General features: G+C 43.5%; 1 protein-coding gene across 1 annotated transcript in view; it reads right to left on the bottom strand.

The window, feature by feature from the left end:
- Positions 1-19,347, bottom strand: part of prkn (parkin RBR E3 ubiquitin protein ligase) — a 124,285-nt gene extending 104,938 nt beyond the window's left edge. Inside the window, exon 1 of the mRNA XM_063190836.1 lies at positions 19,235-19,347. Within this exon, the coding sequence (XP_063046906.1) occupies positions 19,235-19,241 (7 nt within the window). The 5' untranslated portion in view covers positions 19,242-19,347. The remainder of the gene's footprint in view (positions 1-19,234) is intronic.
- Between the last annotated feature and the right edge of the window lie 25 nt (positions 19,348-19,372).

Genomic DNA, 19,372 nt, shown 5'->3' with positions numbered 1-19,372 from the left:
AGTGAATGGGTAGCATGAATTCTGGAAATAAACAATTAAAAATCTCACACAATGTACCTTTAAGGCAGCCTTGACAACAAACACCTCTCACTTTGACTAAATCCCCTGAAAGGATAAAAATGTTGTGCTGTGAACGTAATTCATAAAGATGACCAAAACAATGTATACATGGGTGGGAGACGTGACGCCTTGTTTTTTCGTAACATTGGCTAAAAACCTACAAAACTGTTATTTTCCTTTAAAAAACAAATGTCAATGAAAGAAGATGTGGTACATTATGTTTCATACTAGTCTTAGATGAGAAGAAACATTTTTGTTAAGATTTATGTAAAGGTTTATATGTCAAATTTCCTGCTGTGTGACTGTAACATTAATGAAACAATATATAATAATATATATATAAATTAACCAACAACATTTTGAATAATGTATGAAGCATTTGGCATGATTGCATAATTCTTAACTTTAGATTAAGATATGTGAATGTGGAAAAAACTCAAGACAGTAATATTAACTACAAGTTCAATTTCGTAACACAAATTGCGTCCTGTGGGGTGACATGTATGTCAATGTTTGTGAATGGGCAGCTGCAAGGCCAACTACAAGGGTCTTAAAGACTAGCTCCTAACCAGTCAGTACCTCAGTTATTTAGAGTGCTGTGGAAGTTTAAGGTGACTCTTAACTAGGGCTGGGTAAAATAATCGAGTTAATCGATAATCGATCGAATCGAATCGAAATTCACAAAATCGATTCACAGGGCACAAAATCGATTTTTTAAATCTTTTTCTTTTTGTTCTTTTTGTTTAATTTAGGTCTATGGAAAATACCCAGTAGGTATTAGTCAATTAGGCCTAGGCCTACTTACTACAAATTAGCAATCTGTTAACACTGTCAAGCCACAGCCCTTTGACATTTTTATATAATAAAAATAGGCAACAGCATCTTTTGGGGGAAATTCTGGCACCAAGAAGGGAACGGATTGAATCGATTCAGAATGAATCGAATCGAATCGAATTGAATCGTGATTAATCGATTCAAAGCCCTAAGAATCGAAATCGAATCGATACAGGAACATGGCTGCAATACCCAGCCCTACTCTTAACCTCTTAATATGTCTTCATATTGCAATCTTTCTGTCACGCAATGCTTAGGTTAATTTTATGGTGTCCTGTGGTGTGACTGCTCTTATAGGAGGAAAAAAAGTTTTTTTATTAATGAAAACACATATTAAGATTAAACACAATATCATTATCAAGTTAGCATGAGCTCAGATGTCAGTCATGTATACAAAAGGATTAAAATCGCCATAATGCAGTGAATTCCCTGTGGTGTGACTCCATTTTCCTGCGGTGTGACATGCCTATGCTATGTGTTGATGCAGGACACATTTTCCCAAAAATGGCAAAAATAAGGTGAAATTCCACAGACCACTAAGTGCTTTATTTTTTTCTATTTTTTTCCAATTTTTATCCATCATTTTTTTCAGGAATTTGAAAAACTTTTTTTTTTTTTTTTGCGTTACGCCCTTAAACGTCAACCACCCACTTATAGAGCCTTTCATATCATTTCATACAAAACTGATGAACATAGCCTTTCCAAAGACAATGATCAGATGTCTCTGATACCAGTGAACCCCTCACCTTTGACAAACCAAAATCCTACTGAAAACGGTCACTGACACTGTCAAGGGTATACGGACAAAAAGGCACAAGCGAATGACAAGCCAAGAAGACAAGGGGACACTAGGCATGGTACGGTTTACGTCACACACCGAAACCGTACGGTTTGCATGTCACGGCACGGGGTAGTGCGCAACCGCACGGTGCCCACGGTTTCCAAAAAAAAAAAAAGAGAGAGTGACCACCGGCGGACAACGCAATTAAAATCCTACTACTTTTACAAGCATAAAACACAAAGACTACGTAGGATATTGAGTGTGGAAAGATTGATTTCTATCAGCCAACTGAAAGGCATAATGTAACAGCATGCACCAGCTGACTAGGCTACAGTAGCCTACAAGCAAGTGCAGGTCGGTCAGCAGCGTCTCTCCCCCCCTCCCTCTCTCCACGTTAGCGCAAGTGACTGCCCCCAGCCTTTATTCTGACCAATTTAAATTAAATGAACACGAATTTACAAAAAATGACAGATTAGCAGAACAAAGTAGACTATGACTTACGTTACAGTAGCCTAGTGTAGGCTATATCCACGTGGCATTGAATGGGGATTCCGGACGGCAAAATGCGAGATAATTGAACATAGGCTATCCATCAGATTCACTGCGCTGTCCTTAACTGCAATCAACTGTAGGCCTAATTATATGTAGCCAGTTAAACTCTGATGGAATGAAGGGGACTTTGTGCTGTTGCCTAGTTAACATTGATGTTTAACACTAAAACCAAAATAAAATTTGACTGTTTTAACAGGCTCAGCTTCACAGGAGTTTTGTGAAACATTCTGGTGCATAGGCCTACACTTCTAAAAAACGATCTTTTTAAATTATTTGTTACCTTAACTTTCACATTTGAACATGACTTAACCCTATCACTTGTTCACTTAAAATTGAATTTGACTTCTGATTTTACTTCTATGCTTCTCACGGCCGGCAGTTTCATGATAGGAAGCAACTGATTCATCCTAAGCGCAAAACTCGCAGAAAGCGGTATCAAAATAAAAGTCAAAATCGTTCTCAGTGTGTCATTAACCAAAATAGTCATACTGCACTGACCTAATGGTCCATTTGCCTACAGGAGTGTAGCTGTTTTATCTTTACACGTCAAATGTGTTATAGTATGCAATGTTTGAATATTTGTCAACTTAAAAGTTAGGACTTAGTTCTCCCTTTTTGTGAAAAAAAGCATGTTTAAGTCATTGATATCTTTCCTCTTTCAGTAACTTCACCTTGTTAGGTTAAATGAAGTCAAATTCAACATACCCATGATAAGCTTACATTTTCATTCTAATTTTTATTTTATACATTTCCACTGCATAATACATTTTATTTTAAAAAAAATATTTTGGAAAAAAAAACAGAACCGTACAAAACCGAAAACAGTGACCTTGAAACCGTGATATGGACCGAATCGTGACTTTTGTGAACCGTACCACCCCTAGGGGACACAGAGATGACAAGACAAGGAGATGAGAAGAGGAGACAGCAATGAGAGGAAAGAGACAAGAAGAGAAAGCGAATGGAGAAGTTGGAAACCAGAAAGAAAGAAAGAAAGAAATGGAGGAGGGGAAGACAAAGATCGAGAGACGAGTGGAGTTGAAGAGATGGAGGGAGACGAGGAGAGGAAAGGAGAGGAGAGGAGAGGAGAGGAGAGACGGCATCCCTGGTCTTTTGGGCACCTGCTGTGCGACGGTCTAGCTGGAGCGTGAAATTATTCTAGGTCTAATCATCGCCTAAACAATAAAGCATTAGCCGAAAGTGTGTGTGTGTGTGTGTGTGTGTGTGTGTGTGTGTGTGTGTGTGTGTGTGTGTGTGTGTGTGTGTGTGTGTGTGTGTGTGTGTGTGTGTGTGTGTGTGTGTGTGTGTGTGTGTAAACAATAAAGGATTATCTGAAGGTGTTTCTGTGTGTGTGTGTGTGTGTGTGCACTCATTTAAGTTTTAGCGTGTTAGTGAGGATGGAGAGAGAAAGAAAAATAAAGGGAGAGAGAGAGAGAGAAAAAGGAGAATGAGAGAACGGAAGAAAAAGGGAATGAGAGGGAGAGAGGGAGAGAGAGAGAGTCCAAACAATAAAACATTAATTGAAGGTGTTGGCATCAAAGAAAGCCACGTAGGAAAACAGGATTACAAACCCTTGGGTCTACTCCTATCACAACAGAGCACACACACACACACACACACACACACACACACACACACACACACACACACACACACCTGAGTTTGCCATCCATCAGCGTGTCTAAACTCTAATAGCATCATAAGAGCAGAAACTTTCCCTCCTTTCTCTCTCCTTCCTTTCCCTCCTTCTTTTTCTCTCCCTGGCTCTCGCCATCACACTCACCCCCTCTCCCTCTCTTTCACACACACACACACACACACACACACACACACACACACACACACACACACACACACACACACACACACACACACACCCTCTCTCTGCAGTCTCCTCTAAATCACAGCCACAGACTGACCTTGAATCACACTGGACATGTCCTCTGGTGACGACTGAGTACACTCTACAACAAACGCGCGCGTGCACGCACGCACGCACGCACGCACGCACGCACGCACGCACACACACACACACACACACACACACACACACACACACTTTCCATCACTCTCATTCTACGTCTCTCTCACACACCCTTTTTAACACACACACACACACACACACACACACACACACACACACACACACACACACACACACACACACACACACACACACACACACACACACATACACTTGGTGAAAGTGTCTGGCGATAGGAAGGGCTATTTACCAGTGTGTCTGTCTGCGGTGAGTGACAGTAATACAGTTCTTATCCCCTCCCCGGCCCATTCTCACAGCACCGCTAGCACTAGCCCAGTAATTAGACCCTGCCAATCCACCGCAGTCACATACAGTATACACACACACACACACACACACACACACACACACACACACACACACACACACACACACACACACCATTCCTTACTAAAGACATGTAAGCACACAAAAACATACACGGTACTGTAGACATTCACACGAGCAGAAACACACACACACACACACACACACACACACACACACACACACACACACACACACACACACACACACACACACACACACACCTATATTATCCACACAATACAAACACATACAGTACACACCCTCTATCCCTCCACTCACAGCTGCTGATGGATGTCACTCACTTTAAAAGGTCTCTCCAAACACACTGATTTTCTAAGACTTTCTGTACTGAGAGCTGCTGTCCTTTCTTTACTCACACTCCACTCCACCCTTCCTTCTTTACTCTCTGATGATGATGGTACAGGTAATACAAGGTCATTTGGAATATGTGGCACTGGATTGAAGCTAATGAATACACATTGCCCATCACTGCTCATGGTCAGGGGAGGAAATCCCGCGTTAAAGTAAAAACACTGCCATGAATTTGAACCAACCAGTTCATTGAAACAGCTCATTCTAATCACCCACCCCTTCATCCAGGTTGATGAGCTAATTAGTGAATTCACCTGGGTTGAAAGGTGTAGGGAGACTTTTAGAAGCTGTTTACTTATATTGATCTTTTTGAAAACGTATTGGTTTTGGCCTTCCGTTGACACGTAAGCAGAGATTTCAAATCCGCATATCAAAAATCCGGCTTTAAAAATATCCCATTTAGGGGGCTAAAACGCACCTGTTACAATGGAGTTTTTATTTTTACCCACATGTTGCGCTTACATAGTAGAGTAGAGTAGAGTACTTTTATTAATCCCGACGGAAATTAAGGTGTCTGTCAGCTTACATAAATACACAAATACAAAACATACACAAGACATTATACACATAATTGTACAAAAATATATCTTGAGTACTACCGCCACACATTATCTCACATACACACATGTTCTCTCTCTCACACACACACACTCACACACACATTGTCCCACCCACACACACACACACACAAACCCACCCACACCCCCCCCCCCACACCCACACACACACACACACACACACACACACATCCCTGCACAGACACAAGGTCCTGGTAGGGTGTCATGTTGCATACATTCACACTCAAAGAAAACAAAATAACCATGTTAAGTACACATACAAGAGCCAAAGAAGTTCTAATTATTGTCCATGCAAAAGCTGTGTAGTTCACGGCAGCTATTCCAGGGGGTGAGGTAGCTGAGGTGGGGTGTAGTGGGTTAGTAGGCAACCCTTAAAGAGTCCAAGGTAGTGAATGCGCTTGCTCCGGGGGGTGGGGGGTAGGGGATGGGGGTTGGTTGAAGTGTAACTGTTCAGTAGAGAAAATAATCGGGAAGGGGGGGGGGGTGTAGTGGCTGCAGGTTGAGTGTTCCAGTGTGGGGGGCTAGTTTATGCAGTCCAGTCACCAATGACAATCTCTTTAATTGTCTCTTTCTGTGTGGTGTTGAAGAGCTGGATGGCCCTGGGGACAAAAGACTTCCGTAGTCTGTCTGTCCGGCAGGGGAAGGCCCGGAGTCTGTAGCTGAACAGGCTCCTCTGGTTGGCCAGAAACGGGTGCAGGGGTTGTCTGTCATTTTCAAGTATTGAGTCCAATCTGCTAAGTGTCCTTTTTTCGGCTGTGGTTGTGAGATCCTCCAGTTCCATACCCACCACAGACCTAGCTTTCCTCACCAGCCTGTCAAGGCGTCCAGCGTCCCTCTTCCTAACGCTACCTCCCCAACAGGCAATAGCATAGGTGAGGACACTTGCCATGACAGACTGATAGAACATCAGCAGGAGCCTGTTGCAGACATTGAAGGATCTAAGCTTCCGTAGGAAGTAGAGCCTGCTCTGCCCTTTCTTGTAAAGAGCATCTGAATTGGCAGCCCAGTCCAGTTTGTTGTCCAGGTGTACTCCTAGGTACTTGTAGGTGTTGACCGTCTCCACTGTCTCTCCCTCGATAGAGACAGGTAACAGTGGTGGGGTGGTCCTCCTGAAGTCAACCACCATCTCCTTTGTTTTGGTGGCATTCAGCTGCAGCTGATTGTCCCGGCACCATCTGACAAAGTTCTCCACCAGTTCCCTGTACTCTCCTTCCTGTCCATCCTTGATGCATGCCACAATAGCAGTGTCATCAGAGAACTTCTGCATGTGACAGGTCTCTGTGTTGTAGCTGAAGTCAGAGGTGTACAGGGTGAACAACACGGGGGAGAGCACCGTTCCTTGTGGCGCACCCGTGTTACTGACAACAGTCTGGGATGTATGGTCACCAAGCCTGACGAACTGGGGCCTCCCAGTGAGGTAGTCAGTTATCCATGTCACCAGTCCTGTTCCCACTCCCATTCGCAGAAGTTTGTCCTTCAGCATGAGTGGCTGGATAGTGTTGAAGGCACTAGAGAAATCAAAGAACATGATTCTCACAGCCCTGTCTCTCTTGTCCAGGTGAGAATGCACCCTGTGTAGCAGATACAGGATAGCATCCTCGACTCCCACTTTCTCCTGATAGGCAAACTGCAGGGGATCTAGAGCATGTTGGACCTGGGGCTTCAGTAGGTTGATCAGCAGCACACGTTCAAAAGTCTTCATTATGTGAGAGGTGAGGGCAACTGGTCTGAAATCGTTCAGTTCTTTGGGGTGTGGCTTTTTAGGGACTGGGATGAGACAGGATGTCTTCCACTGTGTAGGGACTTTCCCATCCTGTAGGCTTCTGTTGAAGATGGACTGAAGTGGCAGAGCAAGCTCCTCAGCACAGGTTTTAAGTAGTCTGGCACAAACACCATCAGGGCCAGGAGCCTTGACTTTGAGCCTCTTGAGTGTGCTTCTGACCTGTTGAGCTGTGACACTGAGGAGTTGCTGAGTTTGCAGGGGTGGGGGTGTGTGTATTGAATGTGTTCTGTCTTCCCCAGGTGATCCTGTGCTTGTGGGGGCTGGCTCAGAGGAGAGATTTGTGGAAGGGTAGACTGGTGAAAGTTCTTCCTGCTGATGGTTAATCCGGGGGGGGAGGCGAGTGTGTTGAATAGTTAACAGGAGGTGGGGTCGGTGTTGATGAGCATTCAGAGGTAGTCCGGGGGGAGGAGATTGCTAGCAGCATTCACAATGGGAGACCCCCCACCAGGGCAACATGTAAACGGGCTAAGAAAATATACGTATTTTAAAATATGCAGATTCGTGTTTAGAATGCGCATTTCAAAACTCTGGTTATCCCATTTAGGTGGCTAAAACAAACCTGTCACAATGGAGTTTTTACATGCAAAATCAGGGTCTCCGCGGTCTTAAAAAGTCTTACTTTTAATATTTGTTTTTTAAGGTCTTATAAAGCCTTATATTTCGTCAATGGTATTATATTTACATGGGAGGTCTTATATTTCATCTGGGTAGCTTGAGTGTCAGAAAAAAGTCTATTTTTGACGCTATAAAGTAAACCTTATTTAACCGGCATACGTCCCTCAAGATGCGGAAAAGTAGATGAAACTGATCTGTGTTTGTGGCGCAGCGCAGCCCGCTGGCCACGCAGCGGGGGGCAGCCGCAGACCTGTGGGCGCAGCGTCTAGCCTACTTGCGCCCTCCTAGTGACGCAACACCTTCGGATCGATTATGTACTAGGCCTACATTTAATTATAGCAATGTAACATTAGCAATATTGCAATGCCTCACCCCGAGCGGTGGTCTTATATTTTATCATCAGAGGTCTTATATTTGTCTTAAAAAGTCTTATATTTGGTGATCCAAAATGTGCAGAAACCCTGAGATGGATAATAAAATATCCGCATTTAAAAATATCTGCATTAGTGTGACCGGCACCTTCGGCCTTGATTAACGAGTATTTTCAAAAACATATACTGTATATTTTTTATTTGTTTACAATTTTATCCCATTTACACACCACGTGGATAAAATCATTAATCCAAGATAGGTAAACTCATAGTTTAAAAAAAAATGTTTTAGGGGGCTAAAAATTTGTGTAAGGGTGGTTGACGTTTAAGGCCGTAACACACTAAAAGGAGGAAACATATTGCAAATCCTGAAAAAATGGGTGGAAAAATTGGAAAAAAAAACTGAAAAAAATGGGAATGTCAGTGGTCCGTGGAATTTCACCTAATTTTTTCCATTTTTGGGAAAATGTGTCCTGCGGTGTGACATCATAAAATGATAAATATTCTGCACAAACATATCCCCAATGCTCTTTCTACTATTGTTCCTTTAACCCCCACCCCACACACACACTACTACCCCCCGCACCCCCACCCCCACCCACACACGCCTATGCATCGTACGGGCAGACAACTGTAATTTCACTCCAGGGTCATTCCACGCCAAATCAACAAGTGCCCGCGCACTTAGGTCTCAAAAAATTCTGAAAATATTACTGAGTGTACCCATGGTACTTAAGAGAAACACTGTTACTTTATTTGAATGTAAGATGTATACTCTCCATGTTACAGCCAATTTCACCAGGGGAGGGGGGTGCCCATTTTGTTCACACTCTTTTTTTTTGTCAAAGTTCACAAGCCCGTAGCTCAAGAACTAATTCATGTAGGAAGCTCAAATTTGGCTCAAATTTTCATGTACCAGCATGCCAAATTTGAGCTTCCTACATGGTTTAGTTATTGAGCTACGGGCTTGTGAACTTTGACAAAAAAAAAGAGTGTGAACAAAATGGGCACCCCCCTCCCCCAGTAAAATTGGCTGTAACACGGAGAGTATACATCTTACATTCAAATAAATTTACAGTGTTTCTTTTAAGTACCATGAGTACACTTGGTAATATTTTCAAAAAAATTTGAGACCTAAGTGCGCGGGCTCCTGTTGATTGACGTGGAATGACCCTGCATGGTTTCACTGTATTACTTGTAATAATTGTGTGAATGTGACAAATAAATCTCCTGGTATTATATTATATTTTATATAATTATATCCTTGCATGATGCATGAAAAATAAGTAAGGATTGAGTAACACAATGCCTAAGTCACACCACAGGAAATTCACTGCATTGTGGTCATTTTAATCCTTTTGCATTCGTGACTGACCACTGAGCTCATGTTAACTAGATAATGATAGTGTGTTTAATCTTAATATGTCTTTTCACTCATAAAAAACTTTTTTTCCTTCCATAAGAGCAGTTACACCACGGGACACCATAAATTAACCTAAGCATTGTGTGACAGAAACATTGCAATATGTAGACATATTAAGAGGTTAATAGTCACCTTAAACTTCCACACCACTCTCCAATAACTGAGGTATAACTGGTTAGGAGCCTGTCTTTAAGACCCTTGTAGTTGGCCTTGCAGCTGCCCGTCCACAAACCTGACTTACAGGTCACCTCGCAGGACGTAATTTGTGTTACGAAATTGAACTTGTAGTTAATATTACTGTATTGAGTTTTTTCACATTCATATTTTTTAATATAAGGTTAATATTTATGCAATCATGCCAAATGCTTTAGAAATGATTCAAAATGTTGTTGGTTTATTTTATAGCTGTATATATTCCAGGTTGTATTAATGTTACAGTCACACCACAGGACATTTGACATATACAGTGCCCTCCATAATTATTGGCACCCCTGGTTGAGATGTGTTAAAAGCCTTAAAATAAATTCAGTGTTTATTGCAGAAGAATACTGTCACACTGAAAATTTTAGGAAAATGTAGCCTTCAACTCAAATGAATTGTAGGAAAATAAAAAAAATCCCTGACTAAAAAATAATTATTTTTCATTAAATCACCTGTTCCACAATTATTGGCACCCTTAACAATTCCCAGGAAATAAATATAATTGAAGCATTTCTGTCATTTCTACAGTAGTTTACAAAGTTTACCAGAGTATGTAGGAACATTTAATTAGTAATTCATCACTTCCTGTTTCCCTGGGGTATAAATATGACGTGACACCGAGGCCATTTCTCTTATCCACTCTTAAACATGGGAAAGACAAAGGAACACAGCATACAAGTGAGGCAGATGTGCGTCGACCTTCACAGGTCAGGCAGAGGCTACAAGAAGATTGCCACTCAACTGCAGCTGCCCATATCTACTGTGAGAGGAATAATTAAGAAGTTCAAAACAACTGGAACAGTGGTAAACAAGCCTGGACGAGGACCCAAGTTTATTTTGCCACCACGCACAGTGAGGAGGATGGCAAGAGAAATCAAAATATCTCCAAAGCTCACTGTTACAGAATTACAACAAATGGTAGCATCCTGGGGTCACAAAGTCTCCAAATCAACCATCAGGCGCTGTCTACACGCCAACAAGCTGTTTGGGAGGCATGCACGGAGAAAACCTTTCCTCACCCACAATCATAAACGCAAACGTCTGGAGTGCCCAGCGGTATTGGGGCTTCAACTGGGACCGTGTGCTTTGGTCAGATGAGACCAAGATTGAGTTTTTTGGCAACAAACACTCTACGTGGGTCTGGCGTGCCACGAAAGATGCGCATGCTGAAAAGCACCTCATACCCACTGTGAAGTATGGGGGTGGGTCAGTGATGCTGTGGGGCTGTTTCGCTTCCAAAGGCCCTGGGAAGCTTGTTAGGGTGCATGGCATCATGAATGCTTTGAAATACCAGGACATTTTAAATAAAAATCTGTTGCCCTCTGCCAAAAAGCTGAAGATAGGTCGTCACTGGGTCTTTCAGCAAGACAATGACCCTAAACATATGGCCAAATCTACACAGAAATGGTTAACCAGACACAAAATCAAGCTCCTCCCATGGCCATCTCAGTCCCCAGACCTCAACCCCATTGAGAACCTGTGGGGTGAGCTGAAGAGGAGAGTACAGAGGAGAGGACCCAGGTCTCTGGATGATTTAGAGAGATTCTGCAAAGAGGAATGGCTGAAGATCCCTTTTCTGTCTTTTCCCATCTTGTGAAACATTATAGGAGAAGATTAGGTGCTGTTTTGTTGGCATTGTACAAAATATTAACAACAGGGGTGCTAATAATTGTGACACACATTATTTGATGTCAAATAATTATTTCTTTATGTGGGATTTTTTCCCCACTGAATAAATGCACTTGTATTGAAGGTTGGATTTTTCTCTTTTTTTCCATTAAGGTCCCATATTATTTAGAGAAAAATAATAATAATTGGGAGCTAAAAAACACATCTCAACCAGGGGTGCCAATAATAATGGAGGGCACTGTAACTTAAACCTTTCCATAAATCTGAACAAAAATGTTTCTTCTCATCTAAGACGAATATGAAACATGATGTACCACATCTTCTTTCACTTACATTTGTTTTCAAGAGGAAAAATATCAATTTTGTAGATTTTTAACTAATGTTACGTAAAAACAGGGCGTCATGTCAACCACCCGTAAGCTTATATTTAAACAAGGTCCAAACAGATGTGTTTGCAGAAATATCCATTTCCCTGTAAACATGGTCTTACTCAATCCACTGATGACACTCTCATAAAGTGAACAATTGGAATACAATAATGTGAAGTGATAAAGTGAAGACAACAACACTAGTAAGTAAACATCACTCTGATACTGATACTGACATCCTCACTGCAAGATGACCTATACGATTTCTCCACTTTGGCAGATTCGAGACGATCTTGTATCGATATCACGATTCACGATTTAATATCACCATATCGCCCACCCCTACTGTACAGTATTTCTCCTACAGTTTGTCCTTCCTTTCTCTCTGCTCTTCTGTTCTACTCTCTCTGCCTCCACCATACTCTTAACGTACACCTTTGTCTCCGTCTCCATCACTCCAGTCCTTCCCCCATTTTATTTCTCCCTTTTATTTCTTCGGAATTTATTCGAAATAACTTGTCACCCTTCTGACCCTCGTTTTTCAGCAGGTAAGGTAGGGACACATAGCAGGCTAAACGAGCGAGGCGAAGAGAGGCGAAATCCAACCATCATCAATCAAATGGAATGGAACAGTTATGTTGTTGATTTGATTGGTCCGTGGCAGGCGAATTCGATCCTCATTTGCATAACATTAAACTTTCTTTAATTATTTCGCTTCGCTTCGCTCCTGTTCGCTTGCTGACGCTTGTCATCGCTTGCCTTCGCCTCTCTCATAGGAATGAATGGCAAAGTTCGCAAATTCGCGTGTATGTGTCCCTACCGTTAAGGTGCTCCTTTTCCTACTCTCACTCTCTTCTTACTTCTGCTCCCCCTCTTCCCATTTGCTACAACCCATCTTCATCCTGTCTTCCACCCTTCTTTCACCATTCCATCTCTTCTTCTTCTCTTCTCCTCTTCGCCATCTGTACTCATTCTCTCTCTCTCTCTCATTCTCTCTCTCTGTCGCTCATCTCGTTCTATCATCAGTATCTCTTCTCCTCCCCTTTCTAAAGCACCTCTCCGTCCCCTTTCTCTGCTCTATATGACAGCTGGTGAGTAGATATGAGAACTTGTGAGTGACATGCCAATTTCCTTTCTGCCAAGTCTCGCTCCGAGCCCAGATTTCTCAAGGTCTTCCCCTTCCCTTCCATTTCTCAAATCATATCCTGCTGCCAGGTATACACACACACACACACACACACACGCACGCACACACAAGCGCGCACACACACACACACACACTACACACACACACACACTCAGATCTCTCTGTCACACACAAACATGTGTAGAAGAAGCACAAAACTAGACTACCTTCAAAAACACATAGGCACACACAAAAGTAGGTTCTCTTCCGCACATACACAAACAGGAGCAGTCACACAAAACTTGCATCTCACACATACACACAGTTATCTCGCTGTGCTCCATCAGTGCCCCCAGAAAAACCCATCTCTGTACACAAAAAAGGAATAAAGGCGTCACACACTTGGATAAATCTGTGTGTGTGTGTGTGTATGTGTGTGCGCGTGCTCGTGCATGTGTGTGTGTGTGTGTGTGTGTGTGTGTGTGTGTGTGTGTGTGTGTGTGTGTGTGTGTGTGTGTGTGTGTGCGCGTGCGTGCGCGTGCATGTGTGTGTGTGTGTGTGTGTGTGCGTGCGTGTGTGTGTGTGTTAGGGTATTGTATCTAAAAGACTGGTAAAAGCCAACCCAGGGCAGTGCCAGGGACGCTGGCATTCCTTCATCTGCCCGACGCTGGCACAGTGTGCCTGGCACAGTCGCAGATGTCTCAATGTCTCATTGTGTTGGAAGCAGTCATGCATACACAATATTCCTGTGTGTGTGTGTGTGTGTGTGTGTGTGTGTGTGTGTGTGTGTGTGTGTGTGTGTGTGTGTGTGTGTGTGTGTGTAGTGTCACGCGTAGGTAATGTGAAGGCCTAGGAATAAGCCGCAACCGTTTGACACTACTGTCTACTCCTGCATAAACCCAATGCCCTCATTTACATGTAAAAACACACACACACACACACACACACACACACACACACACACACACACACACACACACACACACACACACACACAGTCCTTTTTTCTTTGCCTGTCCTCACACTGCACAGGCACACTGCACAGAGCTTGGGGAGTCCTTCAGAAACTTGGTAGAGGATCTAAATATATGCAAGGCTGTGTGTGTGTGTGTGTGTGTGTGTGTGTGTGTGTGTGTGTGTGTGTGTGTGTGTGTGTGTGTGTGTGTGTGTGTGTGTGTGTGTGTGTGTGTGTGTGTGTGTGTGTGTGTGTGTTTGAATGTGTGGGGAGGAAGGAACAGGAAGACGGATGCGGATCCACATTACAAAGAATTATTCTGGGTGCCCGGCGCCCGGCCGGGAGGGAGAGACACTTAGCAGTAACGAACCAGAAATCAATAGCAATTTATTCTCTCCTTGGACTCCAAACACCGCCAGTAAATAATCCAAGCACACACACACGCACGCACACACACACACTCTTTGAGACTGCAGGACCTGTACGCCTCACGAGACTTCTCTTTCCTTCCCCATTTCCCAACTGTTGTGCCTCTCTTTTCCCGTCTTCCATAAGTGCTCTTTCTCTTTCTTCGCTCTCCTTGTCCCACTCTCTTTGTACAACTCTCCTCCTTCTCCTCTCTGTCTCTCTCTATCACAACTAGTACTCTCCCACTCTTCCTCTCTTAACTCCTCTATCTATTCTTCTTTGTCTTTCTCTCTTTTTTAATTTTTGCGCTGTGAATCTTATTTATTTCCATTTATTATTTTTAGATCTTTTATGTGTTTTTATAATGTCCTGTGGAAATGTGTACGTGTGTGCGTGTGCATGTGTGTGTTACTGCTGCAAAACAATTGCCCAAGCTGAGACAAATAAAAGCTACTTGACAGCTTGACAGCTCCCCTCCCCACCCCATCTCCCTCATTGTACCTTCCATCTCTCATCGTCTCTCATTCTATACTCCCCCCCCCCAACTCCCCACTCTTTATTCTTCCTCTGTTTCCCGCCCTCCCTCATAATATCACTCTCATCCCTCTCTCTTTCATAGCCTCTCCCTACAGTATGTCTCACACAAACACAAACATAACCAAACACCTACAGGGCCTCTCTCACACACTCTTCCGTTCTGTGTTCTCCTCCTTCACTTGGCTAGATCTCTATTTCCATGTTTTATTCATGTTATATCCATGCTTTTCCCTTCTTTCACTATAGCCATCAGCCTCCTTTCTTTCTCTCCTCTTCTCCCTCTTGATTTCTTTCTTGGCATTCTTTACTCCATAGGGCAGATCCATGACACTTTTCTCAACACGGGTACCAATGCATGCACACTTTTTCTCTTCTCTCTCTATAGCCATGTTAAAAGCAAAACACATTCTTAGACGCATCCTTCTTTTTGCTGTTTTTATCCCCTTCTATCCTCTCCATTTCCATCTCTACTCCACAGCATCAATAACACAGCTTTCCAGACACACACGCGCACGCACGCAAGCACGCACGCACGCACGCACGCACGCACACACACCTCAGAGTGACTTGAGTAGAGTAGAGTGACTACAATGGAAAGCAGCATCCGCAGGGCAAAGGAAGGATCTTATCCTGGCAGCTCAATACGTCGGCCGGCCGGCCGGCCGTCTCTTTAGAATTCCAGTTTCCCGGGTCGATAATGCCATTCACGGCCACTCCAGTCCACACACACACGGACGCCGGGAGCCGGACTGATCCGTTCAATCATCCTCGCAGCTGTAATGGGACCCTGCTAATGTGTGTGGCACCAGCAGCAGCGGCTGCTACTTTAAGCCCATTGGCTTTCTGTAAGTGAGGGCACGGAGCTGTCGGCACTACAGCATCGGTCAGCCGTGGGCAAGATATTACATTAGGACAGATTTGCTAGCTGCCCATCACACAAGGGACACGCTCGTCGATGACGCTCACTCATTCGCTCGCTTGTATGCACGGTCACTCGCTTATCCCCAAGGGCCCAGAGGAAAGTCTTAGCAGATACTATCACTCAGACAGGTACTGGTGGCGTTCGCCAGCTTGTTTCCACAGTCGCGGACACCGCTCTGCTTATTTGTCATTTCCTTTCCTGCTCGCTGTCTTGATTTGGGCCCTTAAATGGTTTTAGGAGACACTACAGTTCAAACAGGTCCCAGTAACAGCAGGACTGGACCTACAGTATAGCAGTCTGTAGCCACCACACTAGCCGGGCTCCGCCCTACTGGTGACGCAACGACTTCGGCTCAGCTACACACAGTAGGGCCAGGAGCTTGCTCAATCCCGCTACAGCGGGATCTCCACCCACTTTGTTTTGAACCAATCAACTGAGCATTTCCAACCGTCCTGGGGAAAGGCGTGTTCAAGGCAGTGACGTGGTTTAAGCAGAGACATTCTATTGGGCTAAGAAATGTTTAGTTTAAACTTCGGCACAGCCCTCAACCAGTAGCAAGCCGAGGGAGGCGGGTTAACCAGGCCATGGAAACAAAGTTCTTCCTGTATGGAAACGCTAATCGTTATAGTTCTGGTACTGGTTGGACAGGACTTGGCTGGACCCATCTCGCTTAGCAGTGTTTCTGTGAATGTGCAAACGCCACTCCTATACACTCACTCAGACACATACAAACACAGAAACACACACCTCTACAGACAGACAAACAGAGAGACAGAGAGACAGAGAGACAGACAGACAGACACACACACACACACACACACACACACACACACACACACACACACACACACCCCTGCAAGTCGATCACTCTGACAGGCACTCAGGCTCTGTCAGCACATCTCATCGCTAGCCCAGTCAGCCAATCAAGTTGTCAGCTCTCTCACACTCACAGTCAAAACAGCCTCTGATCTCTGGCCTGCCAGGCGTTTGACCCTGCCTCTGGTACTTAACGCAGCACAGCCCATCAGTAGGCTATGCCGCCTTCCTCTTCTACTACTGCTGCTGCTGCTGCTTTGAACCCAGTTGGTGGTACTGTTAACTACAGGGCACAGTCTTATTGGGGTGAGCCAGACATATTCGGAAGATAACAATATCCCGCTTGCTCCACCCTGCGGTTTTGTACCTCAAGGCTTGTCGCCGTAAAGGATGTCTCAAATTAATACACAAAAATATATTTTTAATGAAAAGTGCCCTTCCTGAAATCGCAATCCCCACAAACTGCATTCCACACACTTTGGTATTATATTCAGGAGTTATTGCCAAGTTCTTAAGAGTGTTTAGTCTTTTTCCTCCAGGGAAGAACATTTCGACCTGTACTGGCTAGCAATCTGCTAATGAAGTTGGCCTTATAAATACAGCTTGTTGAGATAAAAAATATTAAGTTATGCAACAAAATTATGCTATCACTTGCTCACGATTGTCAACTACTGTAGGTGCAGTACCACCACCGGAACAACTTCAGTCACTGACCCTTTTCATTTTTTACAGATGACCCTGCATACGGTGCTTAAAACAGCTAATCAATAGGCTACGCTGCCTTCATCTAACCTCCCTCTCACCAGATGAATGCAGTTTTGTCTGTGGAGCTCAGTGAAATGCCATGTGGAGCTTGACAGAACTACACAGTCGGGAGTCAGGTTCGCCATCCTGCATTTGCGATGCTGTTCACTACAGACCAAATTCTTATTTTGGCAAGTCAAACATATTGTGCCTGTACTAATATAGTGAATTACCAGTGCTCTCCTGAGTATGATGATCTCTCCCTGCACTGCTTTGCTTATTGAGTTGCACCTTGCATGGATGAGACATAAATGCACTTTCGTTTTATGGACTCTGTGCTGTGCTGCCATGTCACAATATTGGGCCTTTCCCAGATGTACTATTGCCCACCATGTGTGTTTTTGTATTGCATTGTCTTCTACATTGCTTTACAGTACATAAACTACCACATGTTGGGTAATATGTCGGGTCGGGTGTGTGCAGATAGCTAACATGGGCATTTTGGAGTTGAAGTCCTTGTAGTATATTTGGCCAATAAAGCTGACTCAGATGCAGATATCAGTTACAAAATAAAACAATGTAAATGAATAACATCAGACTTTCCTCAGAACAAAATAAAGAAAATCCAATTTCATTCACCAAACAAAAGAAGATACACCTTCATGCCAGCCACAGACAGTAAACAGAAAACACGCTGACAATATGAATGTTGGAAGGCTGTGGATATGGGTCATTGACGTTTTGTTCTGTAGACATCAGGGAGGTGTAACCACAGCTAAAGCCACATGGATTTAATTATTTGTTATGTTTCTGAATGATCTAAGAACCATACATTTATTACCAAATATTCATGAATTCATGTGCATTATCTGTGGTTGTACCACCTGTCGTCCGCTACTAAAAAAATAAATAAAATAAAATAAAAAAACCTTGGTGGTGAGACGCACATGGGGCCTAAGGACATTAAGGCCTAAGGTCACATAGTCACCTGCTGAGATACAGGGCGGAAAAGAACAATTTTTTGTCAGTTGCCCTGGAAAGTGTCAACATGTATTCATGTCTCAAACTTACCAAGGCTGAAAAGTGACAATATGATGACTATAGCTGTGAGAAGCATAGCAAACAAAAGCCATTCCGGTGGCCAAAAGTTGTGTAAATTATGAAGCCAATGAATATTGAAGTTGAAGGTGGAGATAAGTATAAGGTAGGCCTATTCACGGAAAACGAGGTGTTTGGGGATGGGGAATACACGTTACTATGACAGACTCGAATTTAGCCCATTCAAAAACATGCCTCAACATGTGTATTGTAAACAGTTGATAGAACTATTTGGGGGAAAAAAATGTCAACAGTGATGACAGCTGACAGCTCACATGCTCTCTACACACCAGATCTGTATCCATTCCATGATTATTTCTCATGGACAACAGACTGTCTCATTTTAAATTTTCAACTGTGCAATATTCCTGGGGGTTGCTGCTGTTTAGGTAAACATAAGGCTCAAGTTCATTACATAGCTGGTGAAATCACAGAACATACGGTGTAAGCTTACTCTCGGCTTTTGGCATAAACAAAGCTTCTATACAGGTTGTGAACTGCAAGGGGGTAGAGTATGAGTCACCTAATCGTGACTACAGAAAGGCACACCACGCTGGGCTGGCTGCCTTGAGCTTGACATTAGGCAAAGTCAACTTCTAAGTTCACTGACATTAGCTCGCATTGCTAGAAGGCAATTTTGAAGACAGGCAAGCTGTGTCAATGTCAACAACTGCGCTGTTTCTTTCATGCCCGTACACGTAGGCCTACCTATCATGATGATGCCGAATTTTCATGTTCGCACTTCATGTCGACACTGGAGAATTTTGTGTGAGACCCACGGACAGATTGTGCACGGCGTCTGTTCCAGACGAACCACTTTGTTGTGGAATTGCACTGGGCATGCCC

This window comes from Engraulis encrasicolus, chromosome 24 (genome assembly GCF_034702125.1).
Source record: "Engraulis encrasicolus isolate BLACKSEA-1 chromosome 24, IST_EnEncr_1.0, whole genome shotgun sequence".
Classification (NCBI taxonomy): domain Eukaryota; kingdom Metazoa; phylum Chordata; class Actinopteri; order Clupeiformes; family Engraulidae; genus Engraulis; species Engraulis encrasicolus.
Note: the sequence above shows the minus strand (reverse complement) of the source record. Positions and strands in the feature narration are given on the sequence as shown.